This window comes from Gobio gobio (genome assembly GCF_949357685.1).
Source record: "Gobio gobio genome assembly, chromosome: 3".
Lineage (NCBI taxonomy): Eukaryota > Metazoa > Chordata > Actinopteri > Cypriniformes > Gobionidae > Gobio > Gobio gobio.
The window spans coordinates 5,052,785-5,079,379 of NC_137099.1; the positions used below are offsets into that span (position 1 = coordinate 5,052,785).

At 38.8% G+C, this 26,595-nt stretch overlaps 1 protein-coding gene across 1 annotated transcript in view; it reads left to right on the forward strand.

Annotated features, from left to right (window-relative positions):
* The window catches only part of ptgfrnb (prostaglandin F2 receptor inhibitor b), a gene marked incomplete at both ends in the record, with an annotated part of 76,426 nt that extends 50,082 nt beyond the window's left edge, over nt 1–26,344 (forward strand). The window contains 3 exons of the mRNA XM_079811934.1: nt 3,334–3,441; nt 24,424–24,729; nt 26,178–26,344. Coding sequence (XP_079668060.1) covers nt 3,334–3,441; nt 24,424–24,729; nt 26,178–26,344 — 581 coding nt within the window. The remainder of the gene's footprint in view (nt 1–3,333; nt 3,442–24,423; nt 24,730–26,177) is intronic.
* Between the last annotated feature and the right edge of the window lie 251 nt (nt 26,345–26,595).

Genomic DNA, 26,595 nt, shown 5'->3' on the forward strand with positions numbered 1-26,595 from the left:
TGGTGCCTTCTAGACCGAGAAAAGACAGAAAATGTATTTTTGTGTCATGTGGATGAAAGATAACAACTCCCAGAATGCACTTGCTTCGCTGCTCAAGGAGGCCACTCCCAAAGCCACAGCTACTAGTTATCACTTGCCCACCATGACACCGCCCCATCGTCGGTTTGATTTTCATACTAATACAATAATTTCGTTCAGTTAGAGAATACACACTACAATTAAAAACTGAACGTGTCTTTTCAATAAAGTGTGAGTGAGCCGAACGAAAGACACAAACACAGCAGGAGTCAGATTTCATTCATCGAGAGAAGAGCTGAGAAGGGCTGAGGTAAGCGCGGCTGTCATTCACGATGAGTGTCCAGTCTGGCGCGTTATCAGATCATGCCTATGGAAGCTTAACTTTCATAGGAATTCATTGAAAAGTTGAAACACTCACTTTGCTCTGCACCGCTCCGTTATGAATGCCCGAGCTGAGCAGCAGAGCGCATTTACATTCAGTGAGCGAGATCTCTCCCCTGTGGGAGGGTTAAAAACATGCGGAACAGCTCCTGTAGTCTCTAGTCTCGGGCCAAAAATCCTCTAATGACGCAAAATGGCGATATTTGCGTCATCTGAGGATTTTTTCCAGAAATAAAATGCACAATTCTCTCGTCTCAGGGGGATATGAGGGGGGAAAGTACCATAATTTGAATATACTACCGGGTTTCTACTGATACAAAGCTTAATGCTAAATCACTGAAGTAACCCTTTAACTATGACTTTTGCCTCAATAAACTCCTAATTTCTGCTTATTAATAGTTAATAAGGTAGTTGTTAAGTTTAAGTATTGGGTGATTTAGGATATGGTCATGAATAAGGCATTAATATGTGCTTTATAAGTGCTAATAAACAGCCAATATCCTAGTAATATGCATAATAATAAGCAACTAGTTAACAGTGAGAATTGGAACCCTAAACTGAAGTATTACCACTTTAGTTAATGTTTATTTCAACTAATAAGTTATCAAAATCAAAAGTTGTATTTGTTGACATTAGTTAATACACTGTGAACTAACATGAACAGTGAACCAAAAACCACTAGGCCAGTGTTATATATTTTGTTCAGTTGAGTACTTGCAATATCCCAAATGTTTCCAACTATTTGTAAATCGTGAGAAATTGCTCTTTTACCCGAGGAACCGGGACGTGTGAGGGCGTCGTCTGTCGATGACATCATATCTGCGTTCCCCTCGGATTCTGGTTTTATTCTGCAGAAACGCTTTTCTCTCACTGCAGTGTGAACAAGTGTCATAGCAGCCGCTGAGAGAACGCACAGAGTAAAGTCATCCCATCATCAACACACTCAGATGTGTGTAATATGATCAACAGAGCTGCGTTACCTCACACTCATGAGCGGAGGAAGTGGCGACTGTGGCATAATAAAAGTCCCGCTGCTCGCGAGGCGTGTGTTGCGTTCATCTTATTAACAATCGCTCCAGCGGTTCCTCAGCTCCACAACACTCGCTCCTGCTCTGCTTCAGACTACAGTAACGTTAATAATCACATCAACATGATTTCTGCCCGAGTCCTATCCCGATCCTTTCTAATGTTAACAAATGAGACCTTATTGTAAAGTGTTACCCAACACTTAAAATAAATTAATACTTTTATTCAGCAAGGATGCTTTAAATTGATCAAAAGTGACAGGAAAGACTAGTGTTGTCACGATACTGGAATTTCTAACTTCGATACGATACCTAAAACAGTATCGATATTCGATACCATTTTCGATACCACGGGGGAAAAATGCTGCATACTGTCAAATAGATATTTTTTATATAATTAATTTTTTTGTCCGTCTATTGAAAGTCTAGGCGATTAAAAATCTCTTGTGAAGAGATCACTTTATATGATAAAGCTTTTAAGGTTTTTCTCATATACAAACGTTGATCAATTACCATTGCAATTTTCTCAAAAATATTTGCTAACTAATTGTGTTGCAATAGCTACAGCACAAGAAAGCTTGATTTCAAATTGATTTTAAAAAGACGAGTAAACAGTAATAAAATAAGAACAAATAAACAAATGACTAACAATAGCACAAATAAATACAATAGAATAAAGATACAAATTAAATAGACTGCTTTATTTTTTCAGGTAGGTCTAACAGTATTCAGGTAAGAAACTGAATAAAAAAAACCCAAAAGTAATCAAATTTAAAATAACATTGGATAATCTTTATTATAAAAAAATGAAATACAGATGAATCCATTAGAGTTACACAAGTTAATCAGTCAAGAGCAGCAAGTGATCGTTTGTCTTTTTGTAGTTTGAATAATAAATAACTGCTGTCCCTTTAAGACCCGATGCACGCATGGATCCCAAACACTCCTGTTACACATTCTTCTAAACTGGTTACGACTCTGTTTACGTTAATACTCACCAAGATGGACATTGAGACATTTTTTGAGTGTATTTGACCATTAATAAGCTGGAAAAGGAGCTCATTTTTGCCCTTGTATGTCAGAGGCGGCTTTATTACGGTAGCCTATGTGTGTGTGCGCTTCAGATGCGAACGCGAAATCTGCGGAAATGAGTAGAATTAACGTTAAGTGCAATCCCGTGTGAAATTCCGACCGGTCATACCCATACTAACACGCAGTCACTGCGTTCGCCTTGTTCAGAGGGTTAACCGGACTGAATGAGAGGAGGCGGGTGCGTGTCAACTCGCTGTCGGTCGGAGAGGAGAGCGCGGCTGGTATCATATCGAATACATATCGATACGATATTATCGATACATATCGAAATATCGATATTTTTGACAACACTAGTAAAGACATTTATAATGTTACAAGAGATTCAAATAAACACTGTTCTTTTGAACTTTCTATTCATCAAATGATCCTGTAAAATACAATTGTTTCCACAAAAATATTTATCAACACAACTGTTTTCAACACTGATAATAATCAGAAATGTTTCTTGAGCATCAAATCCTCATATGAGAATGATTTGTGAAGGATCATGTGACTGAAGACTGGAGTAATGATGATAAATTCAGCTTTCATCACAGGATATCAATTATATTTCACCATGTATTCACATAGAAAACAGTTCTTTTAAATTGTAATAATATTTCACAATATTAGTGTTTTACTGTATTTGTAAATAAATGCAGAAATATTACAATAAGACAGCATAGTGATATAATTAAAGCGCAGTATAATTTAAAATATTTCCATATTTTCTACCTTATACATAAATATAATGCTCAACATGCAGTATGCTTTAATATGTCTATCTTATAAGACTGGAATGATGCTATTTTTGTCCTTTTTTATAATTTCCTACCAGGTCCCACGTTTGATGTGTCCATCCGTTCAGACGCCGCGAGTGTTTACCCCTGGGAAACTGCTAAGATGGAGTGCGACGTCAGTGTGAGCGGCACGTCTCCCACTTCAGGCGAGTACACACACAAATTAACATAAAACAATGTAGATTAATGTTAATTATGAATTACTTAAGAATAACTCTCAGTTGAATCACTTTAATGTAAAGAGTTTTTAAGTATAAACAAAATATTGTTAGATTCATGTTTAAATTAACCATTCAAGAGACATTCTTATCTTATGCAGTTTTGCTTCTCAATTATTTGATCTTGTTCACATAGATTACATAAACACAGAATATTTGTTTTCGTTTTGATTTACATGATTTAAAACCTGACATTTCAACGTTTCTTTAGACATATGTCTCATGTTTGTGTGTCAAGGTTTCACTAAGCTACAGGTCATTTTCTGAAGAGAATCAGATTAGACATCATTGAGAGAGAGGCTGAAGATCGCGAATCATGTTTCCCTTATTTTGCAAAAAGCACAAAAAAAGTTTTTATTGTGACTGTACACAAAAAAATTGAAACTTAACAGAATATAATGATGTATAACACTTGCATGAATGATAAAAAAAGTTATTTGAGTTTCTTTGGCACTGACTAGAAAAAAAGAGAGCGCGACCGCCGACTCGAGGGGGTTATCGATTTCGATATTTTTATATTGGAAAACAACAGGGATTTTTGCAGTGCAATCCTGATAGTCCTGGGATGTTTTTCTTTATCTAGGAAAGATCTTTATAAAAATACATTATTAAAGACACACTGTGTGTTTTCTCAGACCTTCAAAACTATCAGTTCAAATTTCACCTTTTCATCTACATCTCATTCACGTTTCATGCATTTATTGATTCTAAAATTATGGAAAGTAGGATAATTGCTACTTTTTAACTAAGAAAAATGTGAGGCAATATCTCACAGCTCAACTTTTATTTCTCGCAATTGGGAATTTTTTTTTGGAACTGTGAGATATACGTCACAATTGCGTTTTTTATTCCTAATTCCATATAAAACCAATCGTTACTGTGAAAACATTGGTTACACTTTATTTTAAGGTGACGTCGTTACATTGTACTTACTCAAGTACTGAGTAATATTAATGAACTACATGTATTTACTATAGAGTTAGGGTTTGGTTTTAGGGTTATTTACTTGTAATTATGCTTAATTTACATGCAGTAACATGTAACTATGCCACGTTAAAATAAAGTGTTATCAAAACATTAAACTGACGAGACATCACAGTAGTTTCCAAGTTAAAATCTCTTCATCTCATGCCATATTACAGTTATTGTACCCAGCTTGGCTCATGCGGACTGCTGTTATCAGCCTTGCGCTGGTCATTAAACACTATCAGGCGTTTCGGCACAGCTGAGAAACATCATGCAAACCCTGTTCCTGAGCCGTTCCACACACCAGCCAAAATCAGCAGCCTCACTGCGAGACCCCGATGAAATTTGTGCAGATGTGCTTGTGTTGCATTTGGATCCTTGTTCCAAAAACAAGCATTAGACATGAGAAACCAAAGCTCTGTTTGAGTGGGCACGTGCTGCACCTTCAAACCGGTTTGTTGACATCGAGCAGGATTTATTGAACACAATAGGCACTTTATTCTGAACAGTGTTTTATTATTCACGAACACTAAAGATCAAGCTGTTTTTGAGTCAGGATTACTTTACTGTTGATTTATCACCCATTTCCGTATTTAACTTCTTTTAGGTGTGTTTACTGTCACACGGTTGGATGCATCCTTACACACTGAAATAATGTAAGAATGTTCACACTGTAAGTGCAAAATGTTCACACTGTAAGTGCAAATTTGCTCAAGCGAGGTTAACACAAACAATGACGTTTTGGTGTGCCTTACATCTATCCTGATTCAGTCATGTGCTGTGAAAGGAAAAGAGAATCTCCGAGAGGTAAATAGAGATGGTTTACTTTCTCAATTACAACAAACTTGTTGTGTAGTCACAGTCTTGGACCTCTTATATGTTTATGTGCTTTTATAATGAACAAATTGAACAATTAAACTAGATGGACAATATCATGTTTTTTCATTTGTTTCTTGTGATGCACTTTTTTTGAATGTGTAAATAGTCTGTGAGATACTAGTATGGTTTTATTAATATTTTGAATTAGATTCCCGTTCTCATAGCTAAAGATGTAGTACATTGGTTGTCTGTTTTTTGTCACTGTTAGGTTTTTTAGGGTTAGTGCGTAGCGCTGAAACCTTATTGTAAATGTTAGAGTTTCCAAGGATCCGCATTCTCCCCAAAAAGTGATCGGGCAGACCAAACCATAAATTTAACTTTGAAACTTTGAGGGATGGTAGTACTCACACCGTCCACAACATCACCAAAGCTCGTCCCAATCGGCCTGATGGGGGCGCTACAGCAATCAAAAGTATGTAATGGCTCATAACTTCTAACCCGTTCGTTGCAGGCACAAGTGTCTTATATCGTTGGAATCATTGCCTCAAGACGAACACACATCTGAGATGTGTGATTCGATTTTAGTCACCGGAAATTTCAGTTATTTTGGATTTTTCATTGGATTAGTCCTAGGTTCTTGCCCAAACGGAACCAAACCAGTGCAGAAAGATTCTCTGGAGTTTGATTGTCAATAATTATTTAAAAAAATGTGATTTTTGATTGACGTCCACAGCGGGATGCCAAAACATTAGAAGTGGCCTCATATGTATGGGCTCGGTCTGTGGTTGTGTGAAAAGATACGGCAACTGGCCACTTGGTGGCACTATAAAATGAAAAACCATGAAAACGGCTATAACTACGCAACAGTCAGTCCAGTTTACTTGAAAACGAGCATGTGGTGTCTTTGTCCAAGGTGTCACGGTTGTCTACGAGGACATTTGCATATCTCGAAAAACAAAAAATGAATTTCGATCAGCTGTCAGACAAGGTTAACAGAGTACGATCGGAACGAAACTCGCTGGGCCTGTTTGAGAAATTCGAAAGAAATCGGCCACCGGTTTCACGTTTTTCACATGCTTAAAGGATTGTATATCACACTATCTTCCGTACATGCCCACAACATTGATACCATATGGTAAAACTCCTCATAGACCCTTTTCACATTTCCGGGTCTCTCAGAGCGGAAGTCGTCATAGTTGGGTTAAATATTATAGCTGTGAATGAGAGAATACATTCAATATTTTTTGTGTGTGCCCATTTGCTCACATAGCAAAAGAAAAACGCCACAGTAGTGATTACACAACTTTCAAAAAGAGGGAAAAAATAGAGTGAGATTGATAACGGCAGTGAAAAGAGAGAAATATGTGAATTGTTACCATCACTCTCATAGACGCTATATCTAAACACCCTCACAGCAGCAGTAACTTTTTTTTATTGTAATTTGATGCAAATGTAATAATATACAAAGTATTAGTGTTATAAATCTATTTTTTTTTTTTTTTTTTTTATGAAAATACAAAAAACGTTGCAGGATTTACGATATAAATGACCGTTAAAACACGTCATCACCGTCTGTGAAAAGGGTCTGTTCTGAGCATCTTTGCCTCTTGGACCACCGCTGTCAATCGAACCGTTTGTTAAATATTGGAGATTATTTCCAAAAACTACTTTAGCGAACTAGTCCTAGGGTTTTTGCCCGATCAGAACCAAACCCCTGCAAAAAGACTCTCTGGAGTCTGATTGTCAATAATTATAATTAAAAAAGGTTGACATTTCTATTGACGTCCTCAACAGGACGGCAACACATTCGATGAGGCCATGGTCACTTTTACTAAAACGGCTTTCCCTCTCCAATGAAATTAGATAATTCTTGGCGATAAACACCTATGTATGGGCTCCGTGTGTGGTCACGTGACAAAGGACGCGACGACTGGAGCTATAAAATAAATTTTAAAAAGCTTATAGCTAGGCAACAGTCAGTCCATTTGACCTGAAAACGAGCTTGCGGTGTCTTTGTCCAAGGTGCCACGATTATCTACGAGGACATCTCGAAAAACACGGCTGCCATCGGCCAGTGAAATTCGAACGGCTGTCAGACAAGATTAACGGAGGCCGATCGGAACGAAACTCGCTGAGCCTGAGAAAGAAATTGGCCACCGGGGGCGCCATCACATTTTTCACGTGTGTAAAGGATTGTATATCACGCAATATTTTGCACATGCCCACGACATTCATACAATATGGTAGAACTCCTCCCTTTGAGCAACTTTGCCTCTAGGACCAACACTGTCAATCAAACCGTTCGTTAAATATTGGAGATTATTTCAAAAACGTATTTCGCGAACTAGTCCTAGGTTTTTGGCTCAACCTTGATGGCTGTTAAAAAGCTTTAAAACATACATTTTCTTAGTAAATTGCCTGTTTGGACTGTAAATCTATGATCTAGGTGGATAAATGCCTGCTAAATAAAACATAATACCGTTTTACGCATATGCTTAAAGGCCGTAAAGCGCTGTTAATTGCTGCTTGCAACTATATTTATTATTTTGTCTTTATAGCTTTTAATAATTTTAATGTTAGCTATTGTAGTACATCAAGTTAAACTAAATAAAATGAACACTATCAGCATTTATTATGCAATAATGATCGACTTGCTGCACAATATCATTTACATGTAATTCTATAGAGCTGTTCAGTTTGTAATCCTTTTTTGCGTAGTTTTAGATTTAGCTTTGTTTTTATATGTTCACATTGTATTGTGGAAGTACACATACTTGAGACTTTAATGTTTACTTTAGCTAACTTGCTTTTTGAAATGTACGGATGTCTTTTCAATATGAAAGAAAGTATTATATAATTAAAGTGAAAGTCTAATAGTTTCTTATAGGTGAAGTGGGTGCGACTAACACAAAACAATGAAAAAACAAGTCGGATGACTCAGACAGAGCAGTGACTTTCATTAAACTAGAATATGAGAAAGTGTTTTACCATCCAAAAAAAATCCCATTTCACCTTCATGATGACAGTTTGTTCTGGAAATATTTGAAACCTGTTAAATGTTGGTCAGAATGAGGCAATAAATGACTTTTTATCAGGATGTTACTGGAATCGACTCCGGACGTGTCTGCGCTTGTCCTCAATGCCCGTGCAATCGTGGAAATGAATGTTTAATGTTGGGAAAAAGACTTCATTAACTGTTGTCATGCGGAACTGGGTCACCCAGTGTGTGTTTTTCAGCATGCACTAACATGTCACACTGCGTGAAGATCAAGACATCATCATCATCATATATTATGAATTTATAGCATGTAATACTATGTCACTCTTAAAGGGAACCTATTATGACTGTTTTTATGCAATGTAACACAAGTCTCAGGTGTCTCCAGAATGTGTGTGTGAAGATTCAGCTCAAAATACCCAGCAGATCATGTTATAAATGTATTTTTGAGCGGAAGGAAAAACATAATAATAATATAATAATTTGTTACATTTAGCGCTTTTCTATAGCCTGACGTCGTCATACTCAATTCTAGTCAGAATATGAGTCTGATACTGCTCCGTTGGGCTGTGATTATGGGACGAGTTTCAACCGAACCAGGAAAGACCTCAATTGGATAGACCTACAACCAATCAGAGTAACGGAGCGACGCATAACGTTAGTTGTCAAATGTCAACAGAACTCGACTGCACTGTGTTGCCAAGTCCGCGGGTTGAAGCGACCCCAATTATGTGATATACAGACCCAGGAATATGAATTTTAGCAGGCAGCCCTGCCAAAATAACACATATTTAACCCCCCAAATGCCTTTTTTTTCCCCGGAGAACCCAGCCCCCCCGGAAAGCTATTGGGCTTGTTCTTGGCTAGTTTTGAGTTGCAATTGGGCGGGTTTTGTTGTAAAAACTTGGCAACCCTGTCTCCACGCACGCTGGAATAAGTCACGTTAGAAGAAGAAGATGAGCAGTGTTGGGGGTAACGCATTACAAGTAACTTTAGTTACGTAATAATATTACTTTTTCCAAGTAACTAGTGAAGTAACGCATTACTTTTCAAATTTACAACAAAATATCTGAGTTACTTTTTCAAAAAAGTAACGCAAGTTACTTTTTCACATACATTTTACTGACAGCTCTCCTGTCCCCATGTTGATAAAAATAAGTGCATGTTTACTTGTGTGTAAACATGAGGGTTATTGTAGTTTCAGACTAAATGTGAGCATTTATTTATCTCACTTGCACAATAAAGATTCAGTACTCCTCAAAATGACTAAAATCAGTCAAATGCTAAATCAGAGTACTATGCAAACCTCCAATAATTACATGTTAAATAAAACAACTATTTTAATGCATAATCTACCTTTATATTTAATTTATCAATGTCTTGCTGCTGACCTTTGATGATGAAAATTACTAGATTTTTTATTTTTATTGGTAAAACCTTTTTCTCCTGCATCCTATTCTACCATTATCCAGAATGGCAGCAGAGCTGCGCCCTCTACTGTTCATGCGTGAATTAGCATTTTTACCTTGGCCTGGGGCTTATTATTTCAATTTTGGTATGAAGAGGTCTTTACCGTTGCACAAAAATATTATAAACTTTTTTGTTATAAACAAAAACAAGCCCAGCCCAGGTGAGAAAAAGTAACACAAAAGTAACGCATTACTTTTCTTAAAAAGTAACTAAGTTACTTAGTTACTTTTTAAGGGAGTAACGCAATATTGTAATGCCGTACTTTTCAAAGTAACTTTCCCCAACACTGAAGATGAGTGTAAACAATCTTTGCCGGTGTTGTAAAAAGATTTAAGGATACACAGAGTACTTACCAACACCATCATCATTTCTGAGAGAAATAGTAAAGGTGAATGCATATACGAACAAGTTCTCCGTTTAGGATTTGAACAAATTCAACCCAAGCGCCTTTGATGACGTGGATGATTGCGTTACTGTTGATCATCTGTCCATCATCGTCTAAAGCCTCGGTTCGACCTCGACCTCGGTTTAACATCTCATCTGAAGGACGGTGCTTGTTACAGTATAGAGTCCCCATCACTACACTGGGGTGTTAGGACCCACACAGACCTCTGTTACCCCTTTTCCAGCAAGGATCACCAAAGCAGAGCCAGAGCTAGATCGGAGCCAGAGCCTAGTTTCAAATCGGTTCTTTGTGTTTCCACACCTAAAGCCCCAGCTCCGAGCCAGGAAAAGTGGTTCTTGAATAGCACCAAAACATTGCTGGGCTAGAACAGGGCTAGAAGTAAGAACAGATTACGTCAGGCGCTGGGGGCGGGGTCAACAAGACCAACACAAACTTGAGATCCGCCATTGTTGAAATAGCAGCTAATGGAGCTAACAGCTGCTGCTCGTTTGTAATCTCCGTCTATACAAATTACGGCGAACTGCATGAATGCGTTGGATTCGCTGTGTTTTCGTTGTGTTTTGATGCCGACGTAGGATCGTAAAGCCATGTGAATCAATAGTAACTCAACGTTTGCATTGTTGATGGAAGGCTTGTTCGCAGTGGTGCTGTTCAGACCGATTGCCGTATGACAATGAGTCCAGCGAGAGCATATGACTCCTTATGCTTTTGATTCACTCATGCTGTTTTTTTATATCATACATGGATCGGTCTGCGCAGCGCCGATGCATCTCGAACAAGCCTGGTGTGTTTGTGTTTCCCGCGGCCTCGCTAGCGTTGCTGAGAAAGATGAGACAAATACAGTGACGTAAGACCTGGCTCTGTTGTGGCTCTCAGCATGTGGAAAAGCAAATGGTTCTTAGAAGGCTCCTCAGTCGAACCAACTATGAACTGGGACTAGCTCTGGCTCTGAACTAGCTCTAGCACTGCCTTGGTGGAAAAGGGGTAAGGGTGAGCGCCCCCTGCTGGCCTCTCTAACACCTCTACCAGCAGCAGCCTAGTTTTCCCAGTTGGTCTCCCATCCAGGTACTGACCAGGCTCAGTCCTGCTTAGCTTCAGTGGGCTTGGGCTACAGGGTGAAATGGCTGCTGATTAAAACATGCTGTTATCATGTGTGTATCTTTAAATGCAAATGAGCTGCTGCTGAGCCTGTACAGCTCGTGCCTCACTCTGCCAAAAACTAAAACATCTGTTTGGTTTTGATGACCATCTCTATCGCGCTCACGTGACGTTGCAGTTCTTCATCATGAACGTTTAAAAGTCGTATCAGTCTAAACTTCTGATATATGATTTTCTGAGCACACACGCTCAGAAAGTCTCGTGAGCACTAAACTAAATTCTTTTTCACGTCTTATTGCGCTTATACTGTCAAATACCCACACACACAGTTCACAGTCGGTTATGTCTCTGAACCAAGGTTATTTTCGTAAACGAAAACTGAAACCAAATCTATTGGTCAAAAAACATTTTCGTAAACTGAAATAAAATTAAAACATCATAATAGATGCAAAACTAAACAAAACTAACAACACTTACTGAAAAACGAACCGGATATGTCCCGCCCTGTCTTCCTGTTTCAGTGGTATTTTACGTCAACACATTGAATAATGCTGTGTGTTTCAAGGCACTTCAGTGGGACTTTAAGGTGCTTCCCAATTTGCGCACTTACGCCGTTTTGTAATTCAAATAGTAGTGTGTTCACACTGAGAATGCCCAGATGATGCCCTTAATTAATTGGAAAAAAGTATGTAATGTTGGAAACTTCATACACTCAACTCTCACAGCTTTAGTTGCGTAACAAAGGGTCAGGGACATCAGACTCCAGTGTTGAATGACACAATAACCGGTTACACTTTATTTTACAGTACGTGCAATTACGTGTACTTTCAGTGTGCTTACCTCAGAAAGGATTGGGTAATATAAGGTAATTAGGGGTGTAGGGGTAGGTTGCAAAAGCGACATTTTCTAATTTTCCATTACGTTTAAGCTTAAGTACTTATAATTGATTGTTTTTACTCTTTATTTCCGTTAATGAAAACCATTTTAACAATAACAACACTCATAAGGACCAACTGAAATCTCTCGTCTTTTGTGAGTTTTCTTTCCTATGAGCCTGTGTGCGTTTTATATGAGTTTGTGTGTGTCTATATAACTGTATTATCATGTCATGTTGAGATCAGAGTGTGGCAGCTGAAATCCGAACAACTTTTTTCCTCGAGACACATCCTGCCGTGTTGTTTTATCTGTAAGGATGCTTTAACTCGCTGTAATCTATCATTCCTCTAATATCTCTCATTCTCCGCTGCTTTATTTTCTCCTAAGGCCAGAGTCTTGCCGCATCAGTAACACTGTAATCTCAGGGGATGAACAGCACTTCCCCTCGGCTGTGGGGCTTCATAACCATCTTTTCTGCTGTCCCAGAAAAGAGCAGGTCCTAGTCACCCTTCTGTGTCTCTGTCACCGTGACGTGCCTTTGCTCCTTCCTCCAGATATGCTCATGATATTCTGGCTTCAAATGTCTGAGACCACATTGAAAATCAGGGATGCAAAATCTACTTTCAGTTTGTACAGTCGGTCAGATTTTCCTGCTTAAATTGAAGCTCAAGATGCACATGATCATCAGGTTTTTAATATTAGGGAAAAAGTAATTATGAGTATTTACTTGTCAGTGACCTTTTTTTTTACTCATAAATGTATATATTGTCTTAAGTATTTGATGTTTTGATATTTTTTTAAATGCGAAAAGAATGATAAAAGCCTATTTATTTTTCCATTACAGTTTTACTCATTGTCAAAATTATATTTTATTTAATATAAATATATTATAATATAAATTTCATTATTTGTTTTTGTATTTCATATTTCTTGTTTTTAATATTTTAATATATTTAAATTACAAAAAGTAATTTGGATATTTAGTGTGTGTGTGTGTGTGTATACTGTATGTATATGTATATATATATATATTAGTTATTCACCATTTCTAATATTTTTATTTTTTAATATTAGGGGAAAATAATTATAATTATTTACTTGTCAGTGACCTTTTTTTACTCATAAATGTATATATTTTTGTCTTAAGTATTTTATGTTTTAATATTTTTTTAAATGAGAAAAGAATGATAAAAGCCTATTTATTTTTCAATTACAGTTTTACTCAAAATTATAAAATTATATTTTATTTAATATAAATATATTATAATATAAATTTCATTATTTGTTTTTGTATTTCATATTTTTGGTTTTTAATATTTTAATATATTTCAATTACAAAAAGTTATTTGGATATTTAGTATGTGTGTGTGTGTATATATATATATATATATATGTATATATATATATATATATGTATATGTATATATGTATGTATATATATATGTGTGTTATACACCATTTCTAATATTTTTATTTTTTAAATAACTTACTTTTATATATAGTATAATATTGCAATTCAGCATTTATTAATTTATTTTACATTTTTATTATTTTTTATATATTTATTATATATTTATATATTATGAATTTATTTATGATACACTATATATTTTTATTTATTCTTAATAATTGTAATATTTTACATTTATTTATATCTTACTGGTCTGTGAATTTAGCTTTTTGGCAGCCAAACAAAAAAAATAAAATTAAAAATTAAGTACTCGTCAAAAAAAAAATTAATTTCATAAAGATTACAAGAAAAAACTCAAAAAATAACATTTTCATTTCATGTTGACTTCAGAATTTTATCACAGCGAAGATGTGTTTGAATAGGCCGTAACATTCGGAGGTCTGTCATGTGTGTTTAGAGGATTCACAAAAATCTGTGACCCCTGTGCAAATCATTTGGGTTGAGCACATTAAATTGAATGGCTTTTCGCTATTCATAAGTCCCTCGGGCCAGATGTGTGTGTGTTCGTCAGCTCATATCCCACAATGCCTGGCTGTGACCTCGTCAGCTGCACTCCAGCCGCTGACCCTTTCCTCATTATTAGGAGTCAAGTTCCAAACACATTAGTTCAGGATGGACACGGGATGGAGAGGAGGGATAATGGAGCCTTAGCATTTCTGCTTGAGAGCGTCTCGCGATCTCAAACGCAAGGGAATGACTCGATACGTCATGAAGATAAAACCTTGCCATTGCTGGAGTTGTAGATCCTCCACCGATTAGATGCACATCAGTCCTCAAAAATGTGTTTGCTAAGGCGAGCATCACTGTAACTAGTGCTCATCCTCGAACAAAACCCTGATTTTCACATGCTGGACGTTAAAACAGGGGATAAAATCCCACAGATGTACATTGAAGGAGGGAAATCGCATAGCAACACAATTTCACATCACCCTCAAATGGTCATCGCTATAAATTAGACCGTTTGGCGTCCAAGGATGTCGTGTAGCACAATAGCAGCCAGGTCAAACATGAGCGCAGGGCTTATAATTAACCACATTACCCACAATCCTCTGACGAATCCACAGAATTACTGTAATTATCAGGATATCGAATATGACTCAAATCTATCGCGCTCCACTTTTTTTATTGTTTCTCATAGATGGCATTGAGATTAATGGAGAGTCTCCTGCTTCTTAGATGTTTCTCCTGAACAAAAGGCTCACATCCTCAACAATGTGCTCACATTCATTTTATTGCTCTGTTTTCTTATTTTGTCAGTTAGTGACTAATTTGTCTTTTTATATTTCTGAAGGAATATTTTAGGAGAAACGTCTGAGTTGATTCTTGAAAGAAGCATAACTGGGATTTCCATCTCACTCACTCATTCATTCACTCACTCATTCACTCACTCACTCACTCATTCATTCACTCACTCATTCACTTACCCATTCATTCACTCACTCATTCATTCACTCACTTACTCACTCATTCACTTACCCATTCACTCACTCACTCACTCAATCACTCACTCAATCACTTACTCACTCAATCACTCACTCACTCACTCACTCAATCACTCAATCACTCACTCAATCACTCAATCACTCACTCACTCACTCAATCACTCACTCACTCAATCACTCACTCACTCAATCAATCACTCACTCAATCACTCACTCAATCAATCACTCACTCACTCACTCACTCACTCAATCACTCACTCACTCACTCACTCAATCAATCACTCACTCAATCACTCACTCACTCACTCAATCACTCACTCACTCACTCACTCACTCAATCGCTCACTCAATCACTCACTCACTCACTCAATCACTCACTCACTCAATCACTCACTCACTCAATCACTCACTCAATCACTCACTCACTCAATCACTCACTCACTCAATCACTCACTCAATCACACTCACTCACTCACTCACTCACTCAATCACTCACTCAATCACTCACTCAATCAATCACTCACTCAATCACTCATTCAATCAATCACTCACTCAATCACTCACTCAATCACTCACTCACTCAATCACTCACTCAATCACTCACTCACTCAATCACTCACTCAATCACTCAATCACTCACTCAATCACTCAATCACTCACTCAATCACTCACTCACTCAGTCATTCACTCACTCAGTCAGTCAGTCAGTCAGTCAGTCAGTCAGTCAGTCACTCAGTCAGTCACTCACTCAGTCACTCACTCAGTCATTCACTCGCTCAATCACTCACTCAATCACTCACTCAATCACTCACTCACTCAATCACTCACTCAATCACTCACTCAATCACTCACTCAATCACTCACTCAATCACTCACTCACTCAATTACGCACTCAATCACTCACTCACTCAATCACTCACTCACTCAATCACTCAATCACTCACTCAATCACTCACTCAATCACTCACTCAATCACTCACTCAATCACTCACTCAATCACTCAATCAATCACTCACTCAATCACTCACTCACTCAATCACTCAATCAATCACTCACTCAATCACTCACTCACTCAATCACTCACTCACTCACTCAATCACTCACTCAATCACTCACTCACTCAATCACTCACTCACTCAATCACTCACTCACTCAATCACTCACTCACTCAATCACTCACTCACTCAATCACTCACTCAATCACTCACTCAATCACTCACTCACTCACTCACTCACTCAATCACTCAATCACTCACTCAATCACTCACTCAATCACTCACTCAATCACTCACTCACTCACTCACTCAATCACTCACTCACTCACTCACTCACTCAATCAATCATTCAATCACTCAATCACTCACTCACTCACTCACTCACTCAATCACTCACTCACCTACTCACTCACTCACTCACTCACTCACTCACTCAATCACTCACTCAATCATTCACTCAATAACTCATTCACTCACTCACTCATTCACTCACTCATTCACTCACTCATTCACTCACTCAGTCACTCACTCAGTCAGTCACTCAGTCACTCACTCAGTCATTCACTCACTCAGTCAGTCAGTCAGTCAGTCACTCAGTCAGTCACTCACTCACTCACTCAGTCACTCACTCAGTCATTCACTCGCTCAATCACTCACTCAATCACTCACTCAATCACTCACTCAATCACTCACTCAATCACTCACTTAATCACTCACTCACTCAATCACTCACTCAATCACTCACTCAATCACTCAATCACTCACTCAATCACTCAATCACTCAATCACTCAATCACTCAATCACTCAATCACTCACTCAATCACTCACTCAATCACTCACTCAATCACTCACTCACTCACTCACTCACTCACTCACTCACTCAATCAATCAATCACTCACTCACTCACTCAATCACTCACTCAATCACTCACTCACGCACTCAATCACTCAATCACTCACTCACTCAATCACTCACCCACTCACTCACTCAATCATTCACTCAATAACTCACTCACACTCATTCATTCACTCACTCAGTCATTCACTCGCTCAATCACTCACTCACTCAATCTCTCACTCACTCAATCTCTCACTCACTCACTCAATCACTCACTCAATCACTCAATCAATCACTCACTTAATCACTCACTCACTCACACACTCAATCACTCAATCACTCATTAAATCGCTCACTCACTCAATCACTCACTCAATCACTCACTCAATCACTCACTCACTCAATCACTCACTCACTCACTCACTCCATCACTCACTCAATCACTCACTCAATCACTCAATCACTCACTTACTCAATCACTCACTCACTCAATCACTCACTCAATCACTCACTCAATCAATCACTCACTCAATCACTCACTCAATCACTCACTCAATCACTCACTCAATCACTCACTCAATCACTCACTCAATCACTCACTCACTCAATCACTCACTCAATCAGTCACTCACTCAATCACTCACTCAATCACTCACTCAATCAATCACTCACTCACTCAATCACTCACTCAATCACTCACTCAATCACTCACTCAATCACTCACTCACTCACTCAATCACTCACTCAATCACTCACTCACTCACTCACCCACTCACTCACTCACTCACTCACTCACTCACTCACTCACTCACTCAATCAATCACTCACTCACCCACTCACTCACTCAATCAATCACTCACTCAATCATTAACTCAATAACTCATTTACTCACTCACTCATTCACTCACTCATTCACTCACTCACTCAGTCACTCAGTCAGTCACTCACTCAATCACTCACTCACTCACTCACTCACTCAAATCACTCACTCAATCAATCATCACTCAATCACTCACTCAATCACTCACTCAATCACTCACTCAATCACTCACTCACTCACTCAATCACTCACTCACTCACTCACTTACTCACTCACTCAATCACTCACTCACTCAATCACTCAATCACTCACTCAATCAATCACTCACTCAATCACTCACTCAATCACTCACTCAATCACTCACTCACTCACTCAATCACTCACTCAATCACTCAATCACTCACTCACCCACTCACTCACTCACTCAATCAATCACTCACTCAATCATTCACTCAATAACTCATTCACTCACTCACTCATTCACTCACTCATTCACTCACTCACTCAGTCAGTCAGTCACTCACTCATTCAGTCAGTCACTCACTCAGTCATTCACTCAGTCAGTCAGTCACTCAGTTAGTCAGTCAGTCACTCACTCAGTCACTCACTCAGTCACTCACTCACTCACTCAATCACTCACTCAATCACTCAATCAATCACTCACTTAATCACTCACTCACTCAATCACTCACTCACTCAATCACTCACTCACTCACTCACTCAATCACTCACTCAATCACTCAATCATTCACTCACTCAATCACTCACTCAATCACTCACTCACTCACTCAATCACTCACTCACTCAATTACTCACTCAATCACTCACTCACTCAATCACTCACTCACTCACTCACTCAATCACTCACTCAATCACTCACTCAATCACTCACTCAATCACTCACTCAATCACTCACTCACTCACTCAATCACTCACTCAATCACTCACTCAATCACTCACTCACTCAATCACTCAATCACTCACCCACTCACTCACTCAATCATTCACTCAATAACTCATTCACTCACTCACTCATTCACTCACTCATTCACTCACTCAGTCAGTCACTCACTCACTCACTCACTCACTCAGTCAGTCAGTCAGTCAGTCAGTCACTCACTCAGTCATTCACTCAGTCAGTCAGTCAGTCACTCAGTTAGTCAGTCAGTCACTCACTCAGTCACTCACTCAGTCACTCACTCAGTCACTCACTCAGTCATTCACTCGCTCAATCACTCACTCAATCACTCACTCAATCACTCACTCAATCACTCACTCACTCAATCACTCACTCACTCACTCAATCACTCACTCACTCACTCACTCAATCACTCACTCAATCATTCACTCACTCAATCACTCAATCACTCACTCACTCACTCACTCAATCAATCACTCACTCACTCACTCACTCAATTACTCACTCAATCACTCACTCAATCACTCACTCAATCACTCACTCAATCACTCACTCACTCAATCACTCACTCAATCACTCACTCAATCATTCATTCACTCAATCAATCACTCACTCACTCAATCACTCACTCACTCAATCACTCACTCACTCAATCACTCACTCAATCAATCATTCACTCAATACCTCACTCACTCACTCACTCACTTACTTACTTATTCAATTCATATTGCTTTATTGGCATGACATACATATGTACATATTGCCAAAAAAAATCTTCTTATGTCGCCCTCTTTTTATGGCTAGCGTGTGGTCACTCAGTCTGTACTTGGTTAATAACTCTCTGTGTGATGTATTCCTGACCGAGACGAGATGGTTAGCCAGACTGTACTCTCTGTTTAGTCTCAGATAACATTGGGGATGACTTTGCTCTTTGGTTTGTTATTTCTAATGCTACATATATGACTTTCTCATTATTCATCATTTCTTTAATTCTTGCAGATTGTTTTGGAGCAGGGATATTGAACGCTTTGTTCATCAGTTCTGACACCATTACACAAAGATGATGCTTTAAAATGAAGATCGTCTTCTGAACTAGGGTGTAGGTGAATCCAGAACTTTAAAGCTCTTTTTTTTAATCACTAAATTAAGGGGAAGACGGCCTAGCTCTGCCCTACATGTCTTGTTAGGTGTGTTTCTGTGGACGTGGAGGATGTTTCTACAGAACTCCACATGCAGACCTACTGCAGGATGTTTATGACCTTATGGCTGTAGTTACTCGCTGGGCCCCAGACCTCACTTCCACACAACGCAATAGGCAGAATGACACTATCAAAGATCTTTGTCCAGATTCTGATGTGATGTTTATTTTGAATGATTTAATTCGTATGGCATGCAGTGCTCTGCAGGCTTTTGTAAGTAAAGTTTTAATTGCTAATTTGAAATTTCCAGTGGGTGTTAAAACCACTCACTCACTCACTCACTCAGTCATTCACTCATTCATTCACTCACTCACTCACTCACTCAGTCATTCACTCACTCACCCACTCACTCAATCAATCAATCAATCAATCAATCACTCACTCACTCACTCACTCAATCATTCACTCAATCACTCACTCAATCACTCATTCACTCACTCAGTCACTCACTCACTCACTCAGTCATTCACTCATTCATTCACTCACTCACTCAGTCATTCACTCACCCACTCACTCACTCACTCACTCACTCACTCAATCAATCAATCAATCAATCACTCACTCAATAATTCACTCAATCACTCACTCAATCACTCATTCACTCACTCATTCACTCAATCACTCACTCAGTCACTCACTCAGTCACTCACTCTGTCATTCACTCACTCAGTCAGTCAATCACTCACTCAGTCACTCAGTCATTCACTCACTCAGTCATTCACTCACTCAGTCAGTCAGTCACTCACTCAGTCATTCACTCACTCAGTCAGTCAGTCAGTCACTCACTCAGTCATTCACTCAATCACTCACTCAGTCATTCACTCACTCACTCAGTCATTCAGTCGCTCACTCACTCACTCACTCACTCACTCAGTCACTCACTCACTCAGTCATTCAGTCGCTCACTCACTCAGTCATTCACTCACTCAGTCATTCAGTCGCTCACTCACTCACTCAGTCATTCAGTCAGTCAGTCATTCACTCACTCACTCACTCAGTCATTCACTCAGTCAGTCAGTCAGTCACTCACTCAGTCATTCACTCACTCACTCACTCACTCAGTCAGTCAGTCAGTCAGTCAGTCACTCACTCACGCAGTCATTCACTCATTCACTCAGTCAGTCACTCAATCACTCACTCAGTCATTCACTCACTCACTCACTCAGTCATTCACTCCACACTCAGTCATTCACTCAGTCATTCACTCACTCACTCACTCAGTCATTCATTCACTCACTCACTCAGTCATTCACTCACTCACTCACTCACTCACTCACTCACTCAGTCATTCACTCACTCACTCACTCAGTCATTCATTCACTCACTCACTCAGTCATTCAGTCGCTCACTCAGTCATTCACTCACTCAGTCATTCAGTCGCTCACTCACTCACTCAGTCATTCAGTCAGTCATTCACTCACTCACTCACTCACTCAGTCATTCACTCAGTCAGTCAGTCAGTCACTCACTCACTCAGTCATTCACTCACTCACTCACTCAGTCAGTCAGTCAGTCAGTCACTCACTCACGCAGTCATTCACTCATTCACTCAGTCAGTCACTCAATCACTCACTCAGTCATTCACTCACTCACTCACTCAGTCATTCACTCCACACTCAGTCATTCACTCAGTCATTCACTCACTCACTCACTCAGTCATTCATTCACTCACTCACTCACTCACTCAGTCATTCACTCCACACTCAGTCATTCACTCAGTCATTCACTCACTCACTCACTCAGTCATTCATTCACTCACTCACTCACTCACTCAGTCATTCACTCACTCACTCACTCACTCACTCAGTCATTCACTCCACACTCAGTCATTCACTCAGTCATTCACTCACTCACTCACTCACTCAGTCATTCACTCACTCACTCAGTCATTCACTCACTCACTCACTCACTCACTCATTCACTCCACACTCAGTCATTCACTCAGTCATTCACTCACTCACTCAGTCATTCACTCACTCACTCAGTCATTCACTCACTCACTCACTCAGTCATTCACTCACGCACGCAGTCATTCACTCACTCACTCACTCAGTCATTCACTCCACAATCACTCCACACTCAGTCATTCACTCAGTCACTCAGTCATTCACTCAGTCAGTCATTCACTCACTCACTCAGTCATTCGCTCACTCACTCTGTCATTCACTCACTCACTCACTCACTCAGTCAGTCATGCATTCACTCACTCACTCATTCACTCACTCATTCACTCAGTCAGTCATTCACTCAGTCAGTCAGTCAGTCAGTGACTCACTCAGTCATTCACTCACTCATTCACTCACTCATTCACTCAGTCAGTCAGTCATTCACTCACTCAGTCATTCACTCACTCATTCACTCACTCATTCACTCAGTCACTCACTAATGCTCTTTTTATGTATGCATTTATGCATGGTTTTAGTTTTTGCTGGCAATAACAAAGCTCATAAGGACCAACTGAAATGTTTTGTCTTTTGTGAGTTTTCTTTTCTGTGTGTGTGTGTGTTTATGAGCCTGTGTGTGTGGTTTATATGAGTTTGTGTGTGTCTATATAACAGTATTATCATGTCATGTTGAGATCAGAATGTGGCAGCTGAAATCCTCAAGACACATCCTGTCATGTTGTTTTATCTGTAAGGATGCTTTAACTCACTGTAAGTGAATGCCTCACTCACTCACTCTGTGCACTTTATTTATTTATGCATTTTATTTATTTATTTGTGCATTCATTTATAGATTTATGCATTTATATGAGCGAGACGTGAAAAATTAATTTGTGCATTTATTTATTCACTTGATTATTTGTGCATTTATCTAGTAATGCATTTACACTAATTCTTCTATTAAAACGTGTGTATTATATTAGCTGTAAAGCTGTTTAAATTATAATTCTACACATGTAAATTGTTCAGGGAAATGAGTTATTTACAAATATGTTGTAAAATTAGATACAAGTTTCCTGAGCTATAAAAGAGCGATAACATTTTCTTCTAGGCTAATGTCCTGTAATGTTTCGGTCCTTTTTTTCCTTTTTCTCATTTTCTGTTTTCCTCTTCCCCACTTCCTTTGTCTGCCTCGCCTGTGTAACACCGGAGCGGGGGCCATTCTAAAGGACGCCGCTGTTCAGGTCTTTGAGTCAGTGCGTGGGTTTGACAGCAGTGGGCCGTCATACAGTCAGTCTAATTGCTAGTTTGGGACCATCGTGGCTTTATAGTCGTCTCTTTCACTCTTTCTCTCAACAGCGCCAGCCACATCTGCACATAGATGTGCATTTCACTGCCATTCCAGCGATGGGAGATGGAAAGTGTTATTTTTATAGGACATGCCACATCTTCTAATTGATCTTGTGTTCTTTGAACCAGTATGTGTTAGTGAGGGGAAAAGACTTTTGCAAGAAATGGAGCCGAAAGATTAGCAATTTGATGAGATCTTGGCTCGACCTCCATAATAATAAGCTACACTAGAAAAAAAAAAAACTTAAATAAATGCATCTCAAAGGAAAGGGTTTTTGGAGATTTGCAGTCCTAAAAATGTCCTCGCTGGTAGTATTTTTGAATCTAGAGGCTTTTTTTCTCTCTGCTTTTTATGCTCCACATGGAGGAACTTAATATCTTTATTATATTGAGAGGAAAAAACATGCCACAAGATTTTAATTCGATGAAGCTTTGTAACTAAATTCATAGGGTCCCTAAGCAGTGTTCACTGATTCACTGGTTCTGCACACTGAGCAGAGGATGAACACCTCTTAAAAATACACTATATTGTCAAAGGTTTTGGGATGCCTGCCTTTACATGCACATGAATTTATCTTCTGGGAAGGCTTTCCACAAGGTTTAGGAGTGTGTTTATGGGGATTTTTGACCATTCTTCTAGAAGCGCATTTGTGTGGTCAGGCACTGATGTTGGACGAGAAGGCCTGGCTCTCAGTCTCCGCTCTAACTCATCCAAACGGTGTTCTATCGTGTTGAGGTCAGGACTCAAGTTCCTCCACACCAAACTCGCTCATCCATGTCTTTATGAAGCGACGATTTGTGCACTGGTCAGTCATGTTGGGACAGGAAGGGGCCGTCCCCAAACTGTTCCCACAAAGATGGGAGCATGAAATTGTCCAAAATGTCTTGGTGAAGCATTAAGAGTTCCTTATAGTGTATATTCCAGGTTAAGCGGCTTTATGTATGCATTTTTGTAAATGCATTTATTGACGCGCATCTATTAAAATGCATTAATTCACACACATTTTTTAAATGCATTTATTTTTAAGTCAATTTGGGGTTTAACGCATTTTGTTTTCATGGCAACAATGTTGTAAAATTTGTTATAACTTAGTAAGTAATGTTTTCACTCTAAAATCATGTTAAGACTCATATTGTTTACGTCTTGTGGCTTAACGTTTGCAGATTGGAACCATTCACTTCCATTGTAAATCCTTCACTGTCATCCAGGTTTAGCTGATTTGAAACAATAGGAGGGAAAGAGGGAAAACATTTTTTTCACCAATCACTAAATGCAAGCTGATAAAATGTTTTTTCATGACTTGCTGCTTTAATTTGCAGTGCATATTAATCATAATTCTGTGATTTCTTCCCCATCAGATGATGTAGCGTACGAGATGAAGTGGTTTCTGAGTCGTCTGAGGGGTTCCAGCAGCATGTCCATGCTAGCCAGTATGGACCGCTGGGGCGTCGTGCGCAAAACCCCTCGCAACGACAGCAGCGACTGTAGCCTGGAGCGCCTGGGACCCAGAAGATTCGCCCTGAACGTCCACAGCACACAGGACAGTGACACCGGCGACTATCACTGCACCGTCACACCCTGGATTCGCTCAACCGCCACAGGGCTCTGGAGCAAAGCGCCGGAGGTCTCCTCACAGAGAGTCTTCCTCAACGTGAAGTTCGCATGTAAGTGAACTGAACAAACTCTACGATGAGTAACAGAGGAGTGCACAGAATTGCTAAATGTAACTCTCAAACTAAGTCATGCAAGTTTAACGGGTTTTTATACACTAATGGGAGGCTGCCAGCATTTGACACTCATTCCCATGACAATATTACATTCATCCAAAACTTATCACTGCATGTTGGAGCATGCATGTGTAATATAAAGACAGCTTGTGCATTTGCTTGGTAGAGGAATAGTCCTTTTATTCTTCAGGAAGTCTTTTAAAAACCTAGAAGATAAATGTGACCCTGGAGAAGTCTTAAGTCTCATGGGTATATTTGTGGAAATAGCCAACAATACATTGAATGGGTCAAAATTATCGATTTTTCTTTTATGCCAAAAATCATTAGGAATATAAGTAAAGATCACGTTCCATGAAGATATTTTGTACATTTCTTACCGTAAATATAGCAAAAATGTATCATTAGTAGTAATATGCATTGCTAAGGACTTCATTTGGACAACTTTAAAGGCGATTTTATCAATATTTCGATTTTTTTTGCACCCTCAGATTCCAGATTTTCAAATATTGTCCTATCCTAACAAATCATACATCAATGGGAAGCTTATTTATCCAGCTTTCATATGATGGAGAAATCCCAATTTAAAATGTACCCTTATGACTGGTTTTGTGGTCCAGGGTCACAATTTGAAATTGATCACACAGCTCTTTTCTGTACAACAACAATTCATAGTGAATCTCTCAAGCCCCAAAAAGGCCCCAAAACACCATAAAAGACATACATTTAGTCCATCTGACTTTTCCCAAGGGTTATGAAGACATATGATAGAAGACATCAAAACATCACATCTATCAAAGATTTGATATCTTGCTTTCATGTTCTTTTTGCGCATGCACACTGCAAAAAATGTTCTTCTTACTTCATAATTTTGTCTTGTTTCTAGTCTAAATATCTAAAAATTCTTAAATCAAGATGCATTTACTAGATAAGGAAAATTACATAAGAATTTTTTTCTTGTTTTCTTGAAAACTATTAAGGAGTTTTGCTTGAAACAAGCTAAATTATCTGCCAATGGGGTGAGAAAAATAATCTGTTTCTGTCCCAATCAGAAATAAGATTATCACCCCATTGGTAGATAATCTTGCTTGTTTTAAGCAAAAACTCACAGATCCCCCCCAGAAAACAAGAAACAATATCTTATGTCATTTTACTTATCTAGTAAATGCATCTTGATCTTTTTTAGATATTTGGACTGGAAACAAGAAAAAAATACTAAATAAGAAGAGCATTTTTTGCCGTGCAAAAGCTTTATTTAATTATGAATTTATGCAAGCATTTATTGATACTAAATATTAAAACTTGGCTGTAAAACTGTTTAAATCATAATGTACTTTTTTCTTTATGAATGCACACTAAATTCTTTGTGCATGTGTGTATATATTCAGTGTGGGACTCGATGAAGCTGCCTTTGCTGTATGGGATCTGTGCTTCGGTGACTGTGGGCGTCTTTTCTCTCGTCCTGGGCCTGGTCTGTGCTCACTGCTGCTGTAAAACCGCCACACCTTCTACTCCACGCTCTCGCAACAAACTCATGGAGCTGGAGATGGATTGACAAAGACAGTACAGTTGTCCCCTTCCGTCCTGGACGGCGTGGTGACAACTGATAAACGCTGGGACGCGTCCCATCACGTTATGCAGCGCCTGGAAGGAGCAACTACATTCTCAGAGGAAATAACTACTGAATCGGAGTCAATGACCAGAGCAAATAACTCAAAATATTGCACTAAACGCATTCTTATATCAGCCGGGAACACATTTTCTTGGATTTATGAACAGTCTACATTGCAACAAGAAGTGTTAAAG